General features: G+C 38.3%; 1 protein-coding gene across 26 annotated transcripts in view; it reads left to right on the top strand.

Moving 5' to 3' along the window:
* The window catches only part of ADGRL3 (adhesion G protein-coupled receptor L3), a 568,292-nt gene that overhangs the window by 286,938 nt on the left and 263,013 nt on the right, over nucleotides 1–18,341 (top strand). For 23 of the 26 annotated variants that reach the window (XM_087926212.1, XM_087926209.1, XM_087926207.1 and 20 more), the window contains one exon: nucleotides 18,145–18,159. The exons of the other annotated variants lie outside the window; for them this stretch is intronic. In XM_087926212.1, the coding sequence (XP_087782338.1) occupies nucleotides 18,145–18,159 (15 nt within the window). The remainder of the gene's footprint in view (nucleotides 1–18,144; nucleotides 18,160–18,341) is intronic. 26 annotated transcript variants of the gene reach the window in all.

Genomic DNA, 18,341 nt, shown 5'->3' with positions numbered 1-18,341 from the left:
GAAAAATGGCGCTGAAAGGGAAATCGCCATGGAAGGGAAAATCGCCGTGGCTGTGTTTGGTCTTCATCTGAAGATGTGTTTGCGATCAGAAGCAAAATGTTTCCAAAAATTCTGGTCATCACCTGATTTTGTCATGGACAGAAGCATTCACAAGGTTCCACTATATATCCTTTAGTCACTAAAGACATATTCCACGAGCCTCCATTATGCCTTTTAAAGCAGAGGTCACCAACCGTTTGGACCTCAGGGACCACCAAACTCATAATTTTAAATCCCAGGGACCGCTAACCAGTTTTGTGGGTGTGGCCTAATTTGTGGGTGTGGCTTGGTCATGTGACTGGCTGGGCATGGCTTGTATGTAAATATTATAAATATTTATATAAATATTGAATTTTTTATTTAAAAAAGAGCAACTTTTACCCAAAATCAGGCAAAGCGGGCAGGCAGATTGAGTTGCTCACAGAATCACAGATTCATTCAGAAATCTATCTATCTGCCATTGGCTAGCTCAGTCTGTCACATAAAATTTGCTTGCAAGCAAACTCACAAAATTAACTCACAACACACCATGCATGTAAATATTGAATTTTTTATTTAAAAAAAGAGCAACTTTTACCCAAAATCAGGCAAAGCAGGCAGGCAGATTGAGTTGCTCACAGAATCATTCAGTGATCTATCTATCTGCCATCGGCTAGCTCAGTCTCTCAAATTTGCTTGCCGTGAGTCTGCACTGAATAATAGAAACTTCAGTCCTAAGGGAGATTCGGTTGTGCTTTAAAGCAGAGCCGAAGATCTAAAGACTAGCTAGAAAGCAAGAAATCCAACCGTTTCCTGCTTTCTAGCTAATCTAAATCTCCCAGCACAGCAGAACAGCTGATGGTGGGAAAAAGGAAAAATAGCAATTTAGCAGGCAAGGTTCCCAGTTAAGGAGTGAGTGGGTGGGGAGGATTCCTGCAGGCCACGTGGGCAGCACAGCCTTGTGTTTCTGCGCAGCCTGGATTAATTGCTTTGGGGGGGTGCTGTGAGGGAGTGCTCTGGGGGTGAGATTTCTCTGCAGCCCACCAAAATTTTCTCACGGCCCACCAGTGGGCCACAGGCCACTGGTTGACAACCACTGTTTTAAAGTGTATTTCCCTTCCTATAATGTTCAACTGATTTCTATTTATTTCTCTAACTCTGAAGAATGATAAATTGTCTCTGTTTCTGTTGCTATGAACAAATTCTATATGTCTCAAATCACAACACAATAATGATTATAGGTGGTATTTGTAGTAACTCAAGGAATTCCTATTAATTTATATTTTCTGCCCTGTTTCTAAAAAGAATAATTTCTCCTACAAGAAAACAAGCTACTATAGTTTTAAATTATTTTTTTTTAAATTCACTTACAAGAGGCAAAACCAGTGGTGGTATTCTACCGGTTCGGCCGTTTCTGCCAAGCCAGTAGCACTGATGAGCAGCAGAGAGTGAACCGGTTCTCTCCAACACTCTGCTGTTGGGCCCACCCGCCTACCTGGGATCCCATACTCACCTTTATGTCCTGCTTTTGAAGTGCAGCTGCTTTGCATGCCAAGTAGATTGCTGGGCAGCAGCTGCTGAAGTGACAGGAAGAGTACAGACTTGCAAGAGGTGAGTCCCACCAAAACAAGCCCACTGAACTGGTGGTAATAATATTTGAAACACACCTCTGGGCAAAGCTCTACAGGAATGGACTTGTGTAGATATGATTTGAGCAGTAAGATAGGGACAGGAATTCTTTTGAACAAAAATAATATCAATCACCCACAAATCTACAATGCCATACAAGTTCAAAGGAAGATAACTTTGCTAGTAAACCTGAAGTAAAATCAAAAATCAGTTCAGTACCATGAAGCAGCTGTTGTTATGATATCAGTCAAGATATATAGAACCAATCCTAAATTGGGGCAGAACACTTATGTAAGGGTACCATGACTACAAAATGCTGAACTTCTTCATTTTAAGGGGAACTAAAATGTGCAGGCAAACATGTAGCCTGGATTTCAAGATTGCTGACTTTAATTCCATCAAAACAAAGCTAATTAGGATTTCATGATAGTAGAAGTTAGTAGGTAAATGAGCTCAGGATGTTTGGAGTGCTTCAATTAAAGCAATACTAAACGCAAAACAGCAAATAGTTTCCAAATGCAAAAGAAAAAATTGGAGTGTGTGTACAAAATGATAAATAAATATTGAAAGCAGAAAAGAGCGAACGGATAAAGGGCAAAGGAATCAAGATACGTTTAGTAGGATGAAGAGAAAACTGAATTGGGGGAATATTTGAAGGGTTATCAAAAAATAAAGCCTCTTTTTTTATTATCGTATGATCAAGAAGTCAGGACAATCAATTTAAATCACAAGAAAGCATCTTAATAGAGCATTCTAGCCATAATTGAAGGTAGAACCAATTATCCAGTTAATGATGATCCCTTGTTTATTTAATGCGCTCAAGAAAAGGGGCAACCAATGCTTTAAATCTTTAAATGCTTTAAATAGTGGGAGTTGTTTTTGATAGCTCAATGGCCCCTTCCAACTCTGTGATTCTAAAGAGATCATTAAAGAAGTTTACAGATAAAGAATTGGATAGCAAAAGCTCACAATGAGGAAAGATTAATGAAGAATATAAGAACAACAAAAGCAAGAAAAAGAAATAATATTCCAGCTGCTTCATGAGGATAGCAAAATGTTAACTCATAAATATAAAAAAAATAGCATTACTCAATTTTTCTGGCTCAGCCCACTCCCATAGGGGAATTTGTGTTCCCCAGGAATCTGTGATAGACAGGCTGAAGGAGCAGGATGCTAATTTGAGATTAAAAGAGATATGTTTAGTCAATACTAGTAATTCTGATAGAGTCAAATGTATGGCCTGATTAATTGTACCCTAGGATACAGAAAAAGACCTGATGAACATTTTGTGAACTTGTATTATTATTTTTATATATACATTTTGGGAAACAAGTAATATGCTAGTGATAAGAGAAGAAATGTGGTTCCAATCTTTTAAAAGCTGAGAATAGAGAAGACTATAGATTGGTTGCTGTAGTATAATTTCTTGGAAATACTTTATTGATATTGATTGATCTATTGATCTATAAGCACCATGAAAAGAGTGCAGTGATTATTAGTGTGAAAAACATTTTGAGCTTGGAATATTTCTGAACTCAGTGGCCATTTTAAGCTTTCAAAGTAAATATTCATATTCAAATAATTTATGCTGACCTAACAAAAGATGGTTATTTTGTAGTGAGATTGGAACAAAACCATATCCATTATCACAACTGCATTGTTGTAATTGTTGCTATTGTTGTTTTTCACAAAAGAATTGTTTTTAAACAAAAGTCCAGCAGAAACCTAGTAAAACAGAAGGAACCAGCTGTTTCCTTGCTACTATTAATTGAGATTAATAGGATAAGAGCAGGGGTAGTGAATGTAAGAAACCAGAACTTGTAAATCATTTTGGTATGAAACATCTACAAGAAAGCAACCAAGCTCAAAGAGCACCAAGGACCCCTTATTTCAACACTGAGCTGCAAATATTCTCCTTTATCAATACATACTGCACAGCATGATAAGTACGTGGATATAAAGCTGGTACAAAATTGTACACCAAAGATATTCATCAAATTGAAATGAACTATTGAGTGGGATGACTCAACTACTCTTCATTTACTCTTCAAAAGTTTGAATAATGGCTTCAGTGAAAGATAGAATGAATTTGCAGAAGCCGTAACATTAAACGGCACAATTAGCAGACTTAACATTCAAAACAGCTAGATTAAGTTTAACAGAAACAAATCATCTAGGAAATTAAATGAATAGGAACAGAATGGTGGATGCCAGGCTTGGCACTATTTGGGAGAAAAAGATATAAGGATAGTACTTAAAGACTATAGCAGTGGTGATCCTGACTATAGCAGTGGTGATCTAAATTGCATTTTAGTCACCATTTCCAGGAGCAGGTCAGGGGCACATCCAAACTCTTTGGTCCTCTGGTTGCTTTCTTGACTGACTACTGTTAGACACATATTTAAAATACCCAGAAATACTGTTTGTTGTGATTGGAGCTTGTGTTTTTGACTTTTACTAATGTTTCTTTTGCAGATGTCTAATTTCACTTTCTATTTTTCCATTGATTCCATTGATTGATTAATAGTCAAATTGAATGTTGACTATTTTGATACTGTGAATAATATTGATTTCCTTGTAAATTTCAGTTCATTGTTCTGTTATGTCACCTTTCCACATATAGAGTAACATTACTCCCAATACTCACTCACTAATCCTTCCTTTACATCAGGATTATTTAACCTTTTTGGATCAAAAGCTGCACTTGGATTTGAGCTGACATCCAGGATACACATTACAAGACACAGGAAAAGACCGAGCAAAAAATTAAAAAGTTGGACAGGGCAGGACAAAGAGTTCTACTGTACATGATAAAAACTACACCTTCAAAACTGAGGGTTCCCTAAGGATTTTCACAGACATGACAGCAAATAGTAGTGAAATATTTCAAGGCATCGCAAACTGCTCCCCTAGGGAACTTACTTCTTTGCTACAGCATTGTATGTCCTGTTGTTCCTCTATTTCACCAGGTGCCTAATGATGTGCAGTATTTATGTTCAGTTTTGTCATCAGAGACTTCCATATCTTCTCCATTTTGATTCTGTTTTCGTCACCCTGCACTGTTCTATACTTGTTCTTTGCTGCCTTCTACATCAGCTATTACCTCCTACCATAACTCACTTTCTAGAGCAGAGGTCTCCAAACTTGGCAACATTAAGACTTGTGGACTTCAACTCCCAGAATTCTCCAGCTAGCATAACTTAAAGTTGCCAAGTTTGGGGACCTTTGTCTTAGAAACTTTCCTCATTCCAGTGACTGTTACCCTTTAGCATCAGTGAAAGCACTGTAGAAAGTTAGCCAGAAATTTGGAATCAGACTATGCTGGTAGGGGACACTGTTCTTTTCTATTTTTTATTTATTTATTGCTTATTTTTGTTTATATATTGGAATGATTATATACGATCTGAATTGTTCCAATGCTGACTGGTGCATAGCAAACATACAATAATATAAACATAATCATAAGGGAGGTAGAATACCAGTGCAATCATGTTTAAATTATTTATTTAATTGTTCTTCAGAGTCATGCTCAATCTCTCTGCCTCAAGGACTTCTGACTCAGTGTTTCAACCATACCTCAGAAGAGAAAGCAGCATTCTCCAGGGTAAATCCAAACAAACAAAACGTTTTTTAAAATATACCCCCACTGGATTACTTGCCAACAATAATAAAAAATTAACAAAGAATAAAATCAATATATCCCAAATTATATTTATAATCACAATGAAAATAAAGCTGCAATCTACAAAATCTCCACCAATTTACCACCTTATAAGATTTACAATAAGCCACCTTTCTGCCATTCTCAAAATCTGCTCACAACCACTTCCACCAACCAGTTTGTTTTATTGAAGAAATAGTTTTAAATCCATCTTATAAATACAACCAAAATGTGAGGATCTTAGAACAAAAGAACAAAATTAGAACAAAAACCACACTGAAATATGCAGGAAGGAACTCAGAGTACACTTAGTGATACCAGCCATTCCTTTTTGTAAATGCTTTCTAACAGAAGGATACTTCTTTTAAAGAAAACATTGCTTGTATTTAAATCACGCAGCAATCTTATTGACAGTTGCTTGAGAATAAGCCACATTAAAAAATTGAGGTTTTCTTCTGAGTTAGCATGCATAGGATTTATGCTATACTAGGTGGATTGAGGAGATTGCTTTGCAGTGATACAAATAGATTTGGGATAATGACTACTATAAATATATTTTGAATGGTATTTGCCTTCATTTGGCTTTGCCTGCTCACTGTAGTGGAGCAATCTGTATCATCTGAATGATCAAATATTTGTTTGTTTCCTCTTCTGGAGCTTAAATGTGAACTGTATTAATCATAGGAAAGAAAATAGATTCTAGGGACGCTCTTACAAGATAGCATAGCTATGCTTTTGATTTGCTTTCTTTGAATGAAAGAATCACAGGTGAGTCAATTAGCTTAGCCAGCAATGTGGTAATATATAAATAAGAAAGAGTGGGGATTGGAGGGCAATGTGGGGAGAAGGATAGGGTGAGGGAATCGGTGTGCAAAGGAGGGAGGGAGGAAGGATTATACCATATCTTTGAAGTTTTTGGCAGCCATGTGCATCCTTGTTCTAGGATTATCTTCAATAGTTGCATTCACAATTGCTTGCCATTGATTGAAAAAACAAGTTGGCAGACCTTCTTATGAATGGTACTTAGAAAATGTATCAGAGCAGGCTATGAGCACCTTAATGTTTTGGAAATTAATTCAGAAGTTGAATTAGCAACTTTTATTTGGTGGTGTTTTGTGCATTCCTAGTTAGTGTACAAGATTGAAGTGTTCGATGGTTTTGTTTGCATGTCTTATTTTTGTTACAGGAGAGTTGGAAAAAAGGACTTTGAGCACAGAGGATCATATTGTCTTCCCATAATATGAATTTCCAGGCAGACAATTTTAAATAAGGCTTTATCTTTTATATGAAACTATGCTTTTGGAATAGTTGAATAACTGAATTCAAGATCTGTATTTTAGGTTTTGTTATTGGAATGTTGTTATGATTTGCTTCTCTGCATTAATAAAGCCCAAATATACAAAGGGGGAATATAATAAAAGAGAATGTGGAGAAAATGAATTGCATGTGGAAAAAGACAGTGTGAGAGAAGAGGAAGAATGTGTAGCTTTATTTCATTTATCTGGGTTAATGGAAGTTGGAGTATGGGATGACCAGCATTTTCCTGCATGGAAAGAAGAGGAGTACATACTAAGACTGGGCTGTATTTATATATGGCAGAGATGTGGCTTTAGAAGGAGAAGATGCTGAGTGAATCTCAGAGGATCCAACTTAGTTGGAAATAAAATATGCAGGAAGTGGAGTGTATGTAGAAGAGTATGTGAAAAAAGCAACGGAGTTCGACTTGGTGTCTTGTGTACAGGAGTAACTTATATGTGAGTGTGCAAAAGGGAATAAAGGATGGAATGTCCATCTGGAATGGGAATTGTAAATGATAGAGAAAAGGTGGCATAGGTAGTAATATATGTATTAGGAAATTTGCAGTGAGGATGTGTTTCCTTTGGGTGGGGGAGATTATGTGTTTGTAGATGCGGAGCAGTTAGATGGATGTGTGTGGAAATGGGAGAGGGATTTTGTGTATGTCAGGCCAAATTGGAGTGGAGAAACTGTGTGGGAGATGGTGGTATCTATGGAGGTGAAATGGGGCAGAGTAGCATGTGGAATGTATGTTGAATGAGTGCAGGGATGCGTTGTGAGGGAAGTCAGATAACATGCAAAGTATAAGCAAAGATCTTAACTATATTCTCCAAGCTATTAATTTGTAAGTTGCAAGGCCCTCAGGAATTAATGTCTTTCACATGAATTAGGTCATATGAGATTTGACACCGTATTTGTTTCAATGTGTGCTGCAGTCAGCCTGTGCTGAATGACTAAAATTTATTTCAAAAAGGTGCTTTGGGCCATTCAGGTGACCTTGTTCACTTGGAAGATACTAAGAGATTATGCATTTTGCTTCAGTGAAGTGATTCAGATGGTCTCAAATTGGTTTGCATGAAGCTCCTAAACAGCACTTCAAGTCTCACCTCCCCAGATGTGCCGGCCAGAAGTCATGAACAGCCTGTTGAGCATTTTGGCAGTGTGAATCAGAGGGTTTAAGGCATGCCCAGCTGTTTACCCTAACTTGCTTGGATCGTTTGCAGGCACGAAGAAGGTGCCAACAATGAGGGAGCTCTGGTAACCCAGGCAGGGATAGGAAATATCCTGGATAGCCTATTATGTGCAGCTGTAGTGGTGCACCTTCCCTCAAGGATAAAGCAGCACCGGTGTCATAATTTGTACCATAGTCACCTACTCCCAAACACCCTTGATGTTAATTGGAAAGTTGTGGCAATGTGGCACGGTTGACCAACTAGCTGCAATGTAAGCAGCAAGCTTAAAGTCACCAATGGTTTGCTACTAGAGGGAAGAGGGAGGGAGAAGAGGGAGAGTTATTACTATGACTGAAGTGAGATTTAAAAAGTCAGGGCAGTAATGTAACTAGCTCCTCTCTCATTCTCATGAAGATAAAATGAGGGAGGGGAAACTCTTTCAAACTTCGAAGATGCTGTTACTATAGTTTTACAATAAAAATAGTACTAACCTACAGGACAATGCTTCCTAATCTGATCAACCGCAAAAGATGGACAGTTCTGTGACACCATATAGTCTGCCGAAGAGGTTGACAGACTCCTTGCACATGGCCTTGCATGGATCATCCTCCAAAGTCCATGGTACTGCTGCCCAACTTCACAGTTGTTATACATATGAGGAGGTTTGGCACTACCCTTAGGAAACCCCCCCAGCCAGCACTTTGGAATAAGTCTCCTCTGAGCCTTCTCCAACAAGCCCCCCCTCAACTTACTCTCAGACTGCAAAGCAGTGCCTCATTCAGAGCTCTATGTATCAAAGCATTCCTTTAAAGCTTTATCATAGAAATCATAGAAATATCCTTCATGATTGTGTGTCTAAGTCTTTCATTGCCTGTCTACCTAGGATTAAAACCTGGGGTGGGATTCAAATTTTTTAACAACCTGTTCTGTGAGCGTGGCTTAGTTGGTGGGCGTGTGACTGGCTGGGCGTGGTCAAGTCAACATCGCTCACATCGAGGCATGCATCTCCTTGCCTGGCCTCTCATAACTATGGGGATGCTGCAACAGTCGTAAGTGTGAAAAACGGTCATAAGTCATTTTTTTCAGTGCCACTGTAACTTTGAATGGCCACTCCACACAAGCAAAGTACCAGCAAAGGAAGGGGAAAAAACTCCAGAGACATTCCTGAGACAGGAAGTTTAGTCCTGCCAAGAATGTAATAAGGGTTAACAGAGAAGCAGTTTCTGTAAGCAACACTAGAATGTTTCCTTCCTGTCTTCCTTACAGGATTAGGCCAGTAATTTCTTCTAACAACTGGTTAGAATGTTAACAACCGATTCTAGTGAATAGGTGCGAACTGGTAGAATCCCACCCAATTAAAACTGTTGTTTACTTCTTCAGTATTTTCTCTATTTTTATCTATTTTTGAGCTCCAGAAAATAAAGCTATCTCTCTCTCTCCTTTAAATCTTATCATCAACTACAAGTTGACTTGCATGCATTTTTATGTCGTTAAAACAAAACTGGGTGGTTTTTTTTTACTTTCATAATACACTATTATAACTTCTTTTTACTTTTGAATAATGATGCTCTATCCTCTGAATATATCAGACTGTCGGTGTTCTGGCTAGTTGTGATCATTCCTGCCATTCTTATACTATATTAGCTCTTTAAGATATTCAGAAATGGACACATATCATTGCCTCATTCTCTTTTCTTTCCCGGTTCTCCAAATTCAGTTTTTATAGCAGCTTCTTGTCTTTCTAAAGGCTGCTAAGAAACATAAAGATAAATCTCCTCCATACGTTCTTTTTCTATTACCCATCTTAGGTTAGCTATCCAATTTCATTTTTTCTGTCTTTTATGAAATCTTATGTTTTTTGGCATTTTGTCTCTGTATGTAGCTCTATTCTCCCTAGTAACATTTTAAACAAAAAATTGTCTAAAGAATTAATCTAATTTGCACACTTTCTTACATTTCTGTGGTTTTGGTTAAGCATATAAATCAGGGGTGTTGAACTCAAGGCCCGGGGGGCAGATTTGGTCTGCAGGTGCTTAGATCTGGCCCACAGGGCCTCCCTGGAAACTGGAGGACCGGCCTGCAGTGCCTCTGAGTGTGACCTTCCTGAGCTCCATCTTTGCTGGCAGAGGATTGCAAGAGGCATCGCAGCTAAAATGGAGCTGGCGAGGGCCACAGACGATTTTCCCAAGCTCTGTTTTCACTGGCAGAGGGTTGCAGGAGGCCCTCGCAGCTGAAAACGGAACTTGGGAACCTGTTTTCACTGTGCTCGAGCCACCACAGGCGCCCCTAGTATGAGTTACATCACGCATCCCAGCCCGTGAGGTCAAACACAACCCTGATGTGGCCCTCAATGAAATCAAGTTTAACACCCCTGATATGAACCAATATCTTCCAATTTCTAGGAAACCCCCCCCCCATATCATTTTTTACACTTGACACACACTTGACATAGAATTATTAGCACTTTAACTGCCTCTTCTCCTGAAACTCTGAATAGTTCTGTGGGTATTCCATCCATGCCTGATACTTTCCTATTTGTCAACTAGTCTCTTAGATGTACTGATTCCCTTTTTAATTGAGTCAGCTCCTGAATATATATCCTTTCTACAAATGTATCTGTCATTCTGTAAGCCCATATGAAAAGGGTTTAGTATAATCTTCCTTTAACCACATTTGCCTCTTTCAGATCTTTTTGGTGAGTACTCTTTAGTATTCCTATATTAACCATACATCCTCCTGTGATTTCTCTGATCTTCTCTCATTTCGCTTTTTTTATATTCCTGTTTGTTGACATGCTTGGTTAAGCTATCTTTCCTAGCCCCACCTTGCTTTAGAGTTGAAAGTCTCTGTTCATTGTATAGCCCTGTTGCCCAAGGCTACCCTGATAGCTTGTTCTGAAAGTCACACAAATCTTTTCCCCTTGGGATAGTCACTTACTCCCATAACTTTTCAGGTTCTCTTTCATATAAAGAAATGTATTCAATTTGTTCTTTACATTGACTTTATATTCTAACTATATATTTTTCAGGTTATGTCTTTCTGGAACACCTGCTCTCATTAATGTAACATGGTTTATTTATTCAGCATCCTGTCAGCTTCAACTGAAATATAGTTTTGGTCATAAAATCAGCACAAGAAACCATAACAGAGTAAAATTATAATAAATACACATAATATAAATAGAAAACTACAGCTTTGCACATCTAGAAAAGCCCCTAGGCTCTCAATATCCTTTGTTTTCAAGTTGTTCTAAATCATGCCAGCCTCAACTTGAACCACAGAGAAGGGCAGAGGCTGTTCTATAAAAATGGGCAGCATTACAGGCAGAAAAATGCCCTTGGGCCCTCACACCTCTCACCAAAAGCCTGTGATGTATCCTGAGCATCCTTATCTGGGATGCAGTTCAGAATAAGCAGCACCCAGAAGGCAGTTCTGAGGATACCTTGGCATCAATCCATGTAAGACTTTAATGGTTAAAACCACCACTTTGAATTACCCTCAAAAGCTTATTTGTAATTAAAATAACCCCTACCGCATCTTGTGTTATGTAGCCACAATAGCTGTCACATCCAGATTGCTGCACTATGTACCAACCACAGCTTTCAAGTGATCTTCATTTCTACTCATGTTCTGAATCATATATCATACATAGTACATAGTATATAGCATATCTAGGTGAAAGCGGCTTTCTCCACTTTAATGACATTTAGTTGTTCTTAATGCAACCAATTTGGCATGCTTTTATTTCTGCTTTGACCATTTCAGATTTTCTTGGTTTGTAGAGCTCAAATTCCTACCAAAGACCGGGCTTTCTTGTGGTTACATTTCTGTCTCCAGACCTACTTGTGAATGTTCTATGCTCTGCTCCAATAACTAGAGGCTCTGAGAGTTTCCTCATCTGGCAAATAAACGTATTTAAATATTATAGACATGTCCAGTACTTTGTAAGGGTCTTCAACTGTTGAAATAGATGTGGTTTGCTATTGCTTGGTTTCAGATTGATTTTGAAATTATTTATCCTAGGTGGATTTACTTCTTTCACTTCTGCAGTACTAGATCTGCCCTCTGCTAGCTATGGATTATTCTTGGCTTTCCCCTCCCCTGACAATAGGAGACAATAGGATTTAATAGGAGTTCTGTCTTCCAGCTTATACTGATCTCAGAATCAACGAAGTTAGTGAGTCCCCCCATTTACTAGAATTAACAGGTGTGTGATGTAACTATTCCTACCTTTAAAAAAAAAAACGTACCTCAGAGCACCTAGTTTAAATTCACCTCAGTGGTAAAAACTAGTTTTCTTTGTAATGAGTGGCATTTGAAAGCTGGATTAAACTACAGATGGTGGATGCTGTTCTTATTAGTATCTTTCTGAAGAGTTCTGAAAAGGAGCAAGTGTAATGAACACATTAGACAGTTTTCTTCCTATACACACTTCTAATCCTACAGATACAGATACAGATAATCAGAGTTGGAAGGGACCTTGTAGGCCATCTAGTCCAACCCCCCACCCAAGCGGGAAACCCTACACCATTTCTGACAAATGGCACTCCAATCTCTTCTCGAAAGTCTCAACTGATGGCGTTCCCACAACTTCCGAAGGCAAGTTGTTCCATTGGTTGATTGTTCTCACTGTCAGAAAGTTTCTCCTTGTTTCCAGGTTAAATCTCTCCTTGTTCAGTTTCCATCCATTATTCTTTGTGTGGCCTACAGAAGCTTTAGAAAATAGCTTGACCCCTTCCTCCCTGTGGCAGCCTTTCAAATATTGGAAGACTACTATCATGTCTCCCCCAGTCCTTCTGTTTACTAGACTAGCCAAGCCCAGTTCCTGCAACCATTCGTTGTATGTTTTAACCTCCAGTCCCCTAATCATCCTGGTTGCTCTTCTTTGCTGTACTTTTTCTAGAGTCTCAACATCTTTTTTATAATATGGTGACCAAAACTGGATTCAGTACTCTAGGTGTAGTCTTACTAAGGCTTTATAGAGTGGTATTAGTACTTCCCTTGATCTTGACTGTATCCCTCTGTTAATACAACTTAGGATTGCATTAGCTTTTTTGATGGCAGCTGCACACTGCTGGCTCATATTTAGCTGGTTGTCCACTAAGACTCCAAGATCCCTCTCACAGTTACTGCTATTGAGCTTGGTTTCACCCAATCTATATGGGTACTTTTGGTTTTTCTTGCCTAAGTGTAGGACTTTACTTTTCTCTCTATTGAATTTCATTTTATTAATCCTCCCCAATAGGGTTCAATTTATTGAACAAACCCATTTTGGAGTATATTATTGCATACCACTTTCAGATATATGGCCAGCAAGATTTCTTCCATCATGTCACTGTCATTCTTTTCTGTTATTCTACTGTCATTCTATTTGTTTTTCATGGTGAGCGGGAAGATATGTATCCCCCACTACTCTGTATAAGTGTGATTGTGTGTAGAGGTAATCCTCAACTTATAACCAAAATTGAGCCTGCCTATTATGTTCATAAGTTGTGACAGTCATAAAGCTGATCATTCATGTGACTGATCCAATTTTATGACCTTTCTTGCAGCAGTGCTAAAGAAAATGCTGCAGTTGTAAAGCAAACCATTCTTTACTATGGACATTTTTGCTAAAAAATAGAAATGAATTCTGATTTTCAGCAAAATATCATAAAAGGGCCAGGTACACTGCAAGCATCCATTAAGGAAGGCTATTGCCAAGACCCCAACATGCAGCCCTGTGAGCGCGGGAGGGAGGGGGAGGGCCCAGGGCCCAGCCATCAGAACATTGGAACTGAGTTGTACATAGCCTTGAGGAGGTCCGTTATACATTCAAACATTCACTCAGCAAATGTTAATAAATCAAGGACTACCTGCCTATGTATATCTGTGTAGGTGTGGGGAAGCAGTAAATGAGAATCCACTTTCAGAAAGTAGTGGACCCTGTTTTGTCTTTTCTAAATTAAAAGGTACCTGAAATATTAAAAAAAAGGTACTGAAGCTTGAGTTGCAGGACAATCTACGTAGATGTGATTGCAAGACTTTTTTTCCGACTTCAGGAATTAATGGAAAAGAAAATAATTTGATTTGCACCATCATTTGATTTGTATTTTTAATACAATACAGGTAGTCCTTGACTTGCAATGGTTTGTTTAGAGACTGTTCAAAATTACAACGGCACTGAAAAAAGTGACTTATGGGTATTTTTCACACTTATGACCATTGCAGCATCCCCATAGTCACATGATTTACATTCAGATGCTTGACAACTGGCTCATATTTATGATGGTTGCAGTGTCCCAGGGTCACGTGGCCATCTTTTGCAACCTTCTGACAAGCAAAGTCAATGGGGTAGCCAGATTCACTCTACCCCAGAGTGCTGAGGCTGCTGACTACCAGGAGTTTGATTCTGACCGACTCAAGATTGACTCAGCCTTCCATCCTTCCGAGGTCAGTAAAATGAGGACCCAGATGGTTGGGGGCAATATGCTGATGTTATAAACCAGAGAGAGCTGTAAGGCACTGTGATGACCAGGAGAGAGGCACAAAAGCAACAAAGTGACAAAAGTAGATAAAGTCCCTTTAATACCTCCAACTTGGCTCCCAATGTCCAGTTATCATCAGCTGGAGAAAAAACTCTCCCAAGAACAGTTTTTAAAGGGAAGAAATTCTGTCCGAACCCAAAGTATATATAAATTATGAATAAAAACCAACACAAACCACACTGCAGCAATTAACGAGACAGGGCAGGATAAGGAATTGAAGACTTCAAAAGGTAATGAAACACATACAGTTGGGAGGACGGAAATCAGATAAGACTTGACAAACCAAAATAATTCACACTTTGGTTCCAGCAAGGTACTATGCTCAAATGCCCTTTTTAAATCCTGTTTTCCCAGCTGCAGCTAATGAAGGGAAACAGGACCCTTTTCTCCCCCGTAACCCACATAACTCACATTACTCCCTTCTCCGTTCCTCCCTGTATGCCCTAGGATGAAGAGGAGGTGGTCCTGGGTCTTCCACTGAAGGCCCAGCTGGTCTGTGCCCTTCCCCGGTTTCTTCCACAGCCACTGAAGCCACACTCCCACTCCCTGTCAGCTGCTCGACCTCCCCCTCGGAATCAGATTCCAACAGGGGCATGACAAGCACTATGAAGCCTATATAAGGCTAAGTGCTATTGCTATTGCTACTAATTTAACAACTGCAGGGATTCACATAACAAATGTGGCAAGAAAAAACAATTACTACCCACCTGCCTTTCAATCGAAGGACCTGTATACTGCACGAGTCAAAAAGAGGGCTGTGAAAATATTTACAGACCCCTCACATCCCAGACATAAACTCTTTCAACTCCTTCCCTCAAAACGACGCTATAGAACGCTGCACACCAGAACAACTAGACACAAGAACAGTTTTTTCCCCGAAAGCCATCACTCTGCTAAACAAATAATTCCCTCAACACTGTTCAACTATTTACAAAGTCTGCACTACTATTACTGTTAATCTTCTCACTACCCCTTATCACCCATCCCCTCCAACTTGACTTTTTCCTAGTATGATTTGATTGTTGATTGTACCCTATAACTATCATTAAGTGTTGTACGTTATGATTCTTGATTCTTAACGAATGTACCTTTTCTTTATGTATACTGAGAGTATTTACACCAAGACAGATTCCTTGTGTGCCCAATCACACTTGGCCAATAAAGTATTCTGTTCTGTTCTATTCTATTCTATTCTATTCTATTCTATTCTATTCTATTCTATTCTATTCTATAATGGGACAAAACTCACTTAACAAATTTCTCATTTAAGAATATAAATTCTGGGCTCAATTGTAGTCATAAATCAAGGACTAGCTATACAATCTAAATTACAGTTTGTAAACCAATATGCAAATCAAAATTAAATTATCATTCATTTGTGTACTCCACTTTTATCAATGCACAGTAACTATAGTAGAAGGCCTGTTTAACACATTTTTAACATATGTTTAACATATAGGACTAAAATATTTAGTAGGGATGAGGAAAGAACCAGGAAATATATTAAAATAAAAATATATCATTTTTTCCCATACAGAGAGATGTAAGGAACCTGACGTGTTTTAAATATTTGTTCTTCTTACTAGCTTTCTAGCTGCTGAGTTGTGCTGCTTGTAATATTAGGGGTTCAGCAGTTGCATATATGAGAAGTCAGAAGAAGAAATAATGCACTGAGAAAGTAAACATAAGGCAGCAAGACCTGAGAAGGAACAATGATTATATAAGCCAAATCTACTTCCTTCGTGTTCTGTCTTCTAGTGATCTGCTAAGGAAATGAGTTTTGTTTTATACACTAATGAAGGAAAAGGAGACTTCTGAATCAAAAAAATGCAGAACACAATCTGGTCCCAAGTGTGTTTCCAAAACAATCTCCATGCATGCTTATTAGCCGTAACAGTGAGTAACAGTGAGTACTAGCTCCCAGTCTCCCAATTACCTCTAATTGGATAATCCCAGGCACTCATTGTGATGTAATTCCATCAAAGCTCTCATGTTCTCAGTTCTTGCTGCCTTCCTCGGTGAAATAGCCTGGCATTTTAATATTCTGTTGTTAGATTCCCTCTCTGCATTCCGCATTACATTCACAGTATTTAGCTGCCTTTGGGGGTTTTCTTTCTTTCTTTTTTTCCTTCCATTCATGTCCGATTGATCTCAAATTCTTAGAGATCTCCTGGGTAGGTCCCTGCTGTTTTCTTCCCAGGGTTTTCAGAAGTACCTTTGCCTTCTTCCTAGGGCTGAGAGAAACTAACTAGCCCAAGGTCACCCAGCTAGCTTCATGCTAAAACGGGACTAGAACTCAGGTCTCCTTGTTTCTATCCTGATGCTTTATTACACTGAACTGGCTATTTACAAGGTTGTTAACTGGGAATGGAGAGAGAGAATGTTGGAGACAAATGTGCTTGGAAGCATTTCTTTGGTCACCAATTTCCCATTTGGTTCTTAGAATACACACACACACACACACACACACACACACACACACACACACACACACACACATTCTCTTTCTACTGCTTAGTATTCCAAACTACCAATTGGGTAAATACTTATCTAACACCCATAGCCCGGGCTTATCATTCAAGAAGTCCAGGCCAGCTTGACTTCGGGCCAGTCACACTCTCTCAGCCCAATTCACCTCACAAGGTTGTTGTGGGGAAAATAGGAGGAAGAGGTGTGCTGGATATCTTAGCTGCCATAATTTTTAAATATAATAAAGGCAGGATATAAATAAACTCCAGGACATTTGCTGAGTCTAGTGTCACAACTCCTTATTTTTAACACACTTACCTAGTTTGGAACAAGAATTATTTATGACTTTATCTGCCTGTATGTTTACTATGATTACAAATAGAGAAAGTGGGCATTCTTTAAATATGAGCTCAGAAGCTTTCCTTTGTTGTTTTAATATAACACTATATAGTGCCATTTCCTCATCCTTATGTTCTGATTTTGACATTAGATAGAAAACCTTTTAATGTCTGCAACAATCCAAAATCTGTTAAAATCAGAGGTGGTATTCAGCAGGTCCTGACCAGTTCTGGAGAACTGGTAGTGGAAATTTTGAGTAGTTCAGAGAACCAACAAATACCACCTTTGACTGGAGATTTTACAGTATCCTTCCCCTGCCATGCCCACCAAGCCACGCCCACAGAACCGGTAATAAAAAAAAATTGAATCCTACCACTGGTTAAAATCCTTTAAATGATATTGTATTTGTGCTTTTTGCTTTTTCTAAATCAATTCTTGTTATTAGTTTTTGAAAACTGTGTACCATTAAGAAAGCAATTACTTAATGCACTTATAAATCATTCTTTTTATATTACTTAATTGATGGGCAGTTGGTTTTAAAAAGTATATCATTCATGAATTCATTAATGAAAAGCTGAAGTTTTTATCATATAATATTGTGTTTGATCTATTGTTTTTTTTCCTGATTAAAATGCAAGAAGAAATGTGTTCTTTACTAATGTAATGCTATTGGAGGTTGCAGGCTATGACATCTTTTCGGGAATATATTCTCATTTGGAGACAATTCCTGGAATTAATGTAATTAGGAACTTTCAGTCATTACGATCCTAAACTTTTCACATTAAAATTAATACAAGTTTTATAACGGTGTTAATGGTTTCTTGGAAATGATGCTGAATGCCTTTTAACACTGTAATGTATTTTTTTTTTAATTTAAAGACCTTAGATCTTAGATACATCATGTTCACAAACTGTAACTGAAAATGAACCAGAGGCTAAAACTTCAATGCAACAGCAAAGATGTCTGCTCAGTACAGTACCATTAATCTATTTTCTTTTTCTCTTTCTTGCTTTTCTTCTTTCTCTTCAATAGAAGTGGAACAAAAAGGTAATTAAATAGCTTTCACCTGTTTTATACATATACTCATTCTAAGCAATTCAGGGATAAAATGTTAAATGCTTAAATGTTAGTTGAAGCTCTTTCATCATTAACCTACACCACTTTAATCTCTTTTATTAACGATTTGGTCAGGGAAGGAGTGGCTGCTATTTAATACTAACATGTCATCT

Source organism: Pseudonaja textilis, chromosome 2 (assembly GCF_049901715.1).
Source record: "Pseudonaja textilis isolate UNSWEBS1 chromosome 2, rPseTex1.2, whole genome shotgun sequence".
NCBI lineage: Eukaryota > Metazoa > Chordata > Lepidosauria > Squamata > Elapidae > Pseudonaja > Pseudonaja textilis.
Note: the sequence above shows the minus strand (reverse complement) of the source record. Positions and strands in the feature narration are given on the sequence as shown.